A 2,658-nucleotide genomic window follows, 5' to 3' on the forward strand; every position below is an offset into this window, starting at 1 on the left:
TATGATCTACAGTTAATTCTGAAACAGCACCACCCTGAGTATCCAAAATGCAGCGGGAATCTCCAACAGACGCAACTGTCACAGTCCATCTATCAACTATCACAAATGTAGCTGTAGTTCCAGATGTTTGTCCTGTAGTGACAAATGAAGGCATATAAAATTAGCACTATTGAAGCGTGAAATGAAAATAATAACTAGAAAGTGAAATGCAGAAAGCACAAATTTCATGCCTTTACTCTGGAACTCCTTATCAGTTTTCACAAACCCTGCAACTAGTGCACGAGGCAAAGCATGAAGCCACTCATCCCTTCCGAGTCCACAAGGAATAGCACCCAAAACATGATTTAGTAAATGATCCCTTGAGAACACTGCTGCTGCTGTCCCATTATGTCCATCAAAGATCTGACGGAAAGAAGAATTACAATGGAAAATTAATCAACTGAAGAATCTAGCTGCAAGGACCATCATATCAGCTGAACCACACATAAAATTCGACCAGCAAACAATTTTGGTCCCAAAAGTAATATTGAACCATATCAATACTTGAACACTATGGAACATACAAAACAAATACAGTGACAAGACCATCAACCTTCAGTCACTAGTCCAACTTTAAAAAACAATTCTACTGAATAAATCCAAATAATGATTGTAAATGGCCTATAGCTAGAATGGGTGACATCAGACTGGATTAATAGGTGTATGGAAACAATGCAAGAAAGACTGGAAATTTTACATGTAATCGATTGATTAAGACGACAAGTTTGTCTAGTAGAAAGATGGAGAAATGGATAAATGTATCAGGGTGCAATGAACCTGAAACTGAGTGAAATTGATACAAAAATTCACATATCGACCCCAATTAATGTGGTGAAAGATGGAGTTTGATGTAAAAAAAATGGAGAAATACATACCGCAAACACAGAGAAGGTAGATGAAGGATTGCCTTGAACTCTCTGGCAATCTGTCGTCATCAGATAATAATCCTCACCTTTCTTAGACTGAGCTGCACATCCATATCTTACAGTTGGCTTCTCCATTTTTTCATTCCGCAATTCTCTGCTTATCAGTGCTGCTAATGGCACAAGATCATGATCAAATCTATGCCTCTCTTCTCTTGACCCCATTTTCGACCTACAAACTATTCCAAGTTAAATCTCCCTAATTCCACCACGACGTTGAAACTTATACCTTCTTATAGTCGAATCCGGAGAATATGAACCTCCCACGTTCTTCTTTTCTTTTAATCCTGAGATCACTTCTATTCTTAATCAGTTTATTCGATCCAACAAACATTTACTCCCTGACAACCTCAAAGTTCCCAAATAAGAACTATCCCAAAGCTTCAAACTTGAACCCCAAATCCAATCATACACCACATAAACAACATGAAACTTCAAGAACTTCCAAACAATTTCATTCCCGAAGTTTCGAACTTGATCCCCAAATTCAACCACAAAAACAACTAGAACAAGTACATAAACAACATCAAACTTCAAGAACCTCCAAACTCCATTCCCAAATAATAACTCTCCCAAAGTTTCAAACTTGATCCCCAAATCCAATCACACACATCAAAGTCACCAGAACAAACACACAAACAACATGAAACTTCAAGAACCTCCAAACAATTTCATTCCTTAAGAAGAACTCTCCCAAAGTTTCAAACTTGATCCCCCAATTAAACCACAAAAACACTTAGAACGAATGCATAAACAACATGAAACTTCACAAAGCTCCTAACACTTCCACTACCAAGAACTCTCCCAAAGTTCCAAACTTGATCCCCGAATTCAACCACAAAAACACCTACAATAAATACATAAACAACATAAAACTTCAAGAACCTCCAAACAATTTGATTCCCAAATAAGAACCCTCCCAAAGTTTCAAACTTTATCCCCAAATCCAATCACACACAACAAAAACACCAAAACAAACACACAAACAACATGAAACTTCAAGAACCCCTTAACAATATCATTCCCAAATAAACACTCTCGTAAAGCTCAAAACTTGATCCCCAAATCCCATCACACCAAAACAAACACATAAACAACACCAAAACTTCAAGAATCTCCTACCAATTTCATTCCATTTGACTCCGGTTTTAAAATAGCCCAAATTCCACCACACACACACCCAAAAAAAACTTGGATATTACCTCATAAAGACAATGCCTTTTTAACTTACTATGTTTTCCCCCACAAACAAAACCAAAATGCAGATCTGATAGTGACTACAGAGACAAAGAATTTCACTCCAAGTTTACAAATTTAATACAAAAAACTAAAAAACAAACAAAAAAACGCGGATTGCTGACAAGATATGAACTGTAATAAATCACCATCAAAATACCCATTACTTAAAAAAGTATTTTTTTTCCTCAAAATAAACAAACATTCTTGAATATTATATACATAAATCTCACATGAATAAACAAATGCTATCAAATTAAACAAAGATATAATCTTTTAAGAGTAATTAACAAAATAATTTACATAAAAATGTAATCTTTTTTCAAAAAGCACTGACCCTTTTTTCTGTTGAAGAAAGACAATGGAAAGTGAAAGAGGTACAATGAACTTTTTTTTTGCTTGTATTTTCTGTTCGTTTTACCGACTTCTTGGTACAGATATAAGCTTTATTTATTTAACA

The 2,658-nt window shown here is 35.3% G+C and overlaps 1 protein-coding gene across 1 annotated transcript; it reads right to left on the bottom strand.

The window, feature by feature from the left end:
• Positions 1-4: 4 nt before the first annotated feature.
• Positions 5-1,268, bottom strand: LOC125852564 (probable protein phosphatase 2C 15; the record flags this gene model as incomplete). Its single annotated transcript, XM_049532286.1, has 3 exons — positions 915-1,268; positions 231-402; positions 5-132 (listed from the first exon to the last, which is right to left on the bottom strand). Coding segments are annotated over exons 1-3 (513 nt in total), but the record flags the coding sequence as incomplete, so codon positions are not given.
• Between the last annotated feature and the right edge of the window lie 1,390 nt (positions 1,269-2,658).

Source organism: Solanum stenotomum, unplaced genomic scaffold (assembly GCF_019186545.1).
Source record: "Solanum stenotomum isolate F172 unplaced genomic scaffold, ASM1918654v1 scaffold3716, whole genome shotgun sequence".
Lineage (NCBI taxonomy): Eukaryota > Viridiplantae > Streptophyta > Magnoliopsida > Solanales > Solanaceae > Solanum > Solanum stenotomum.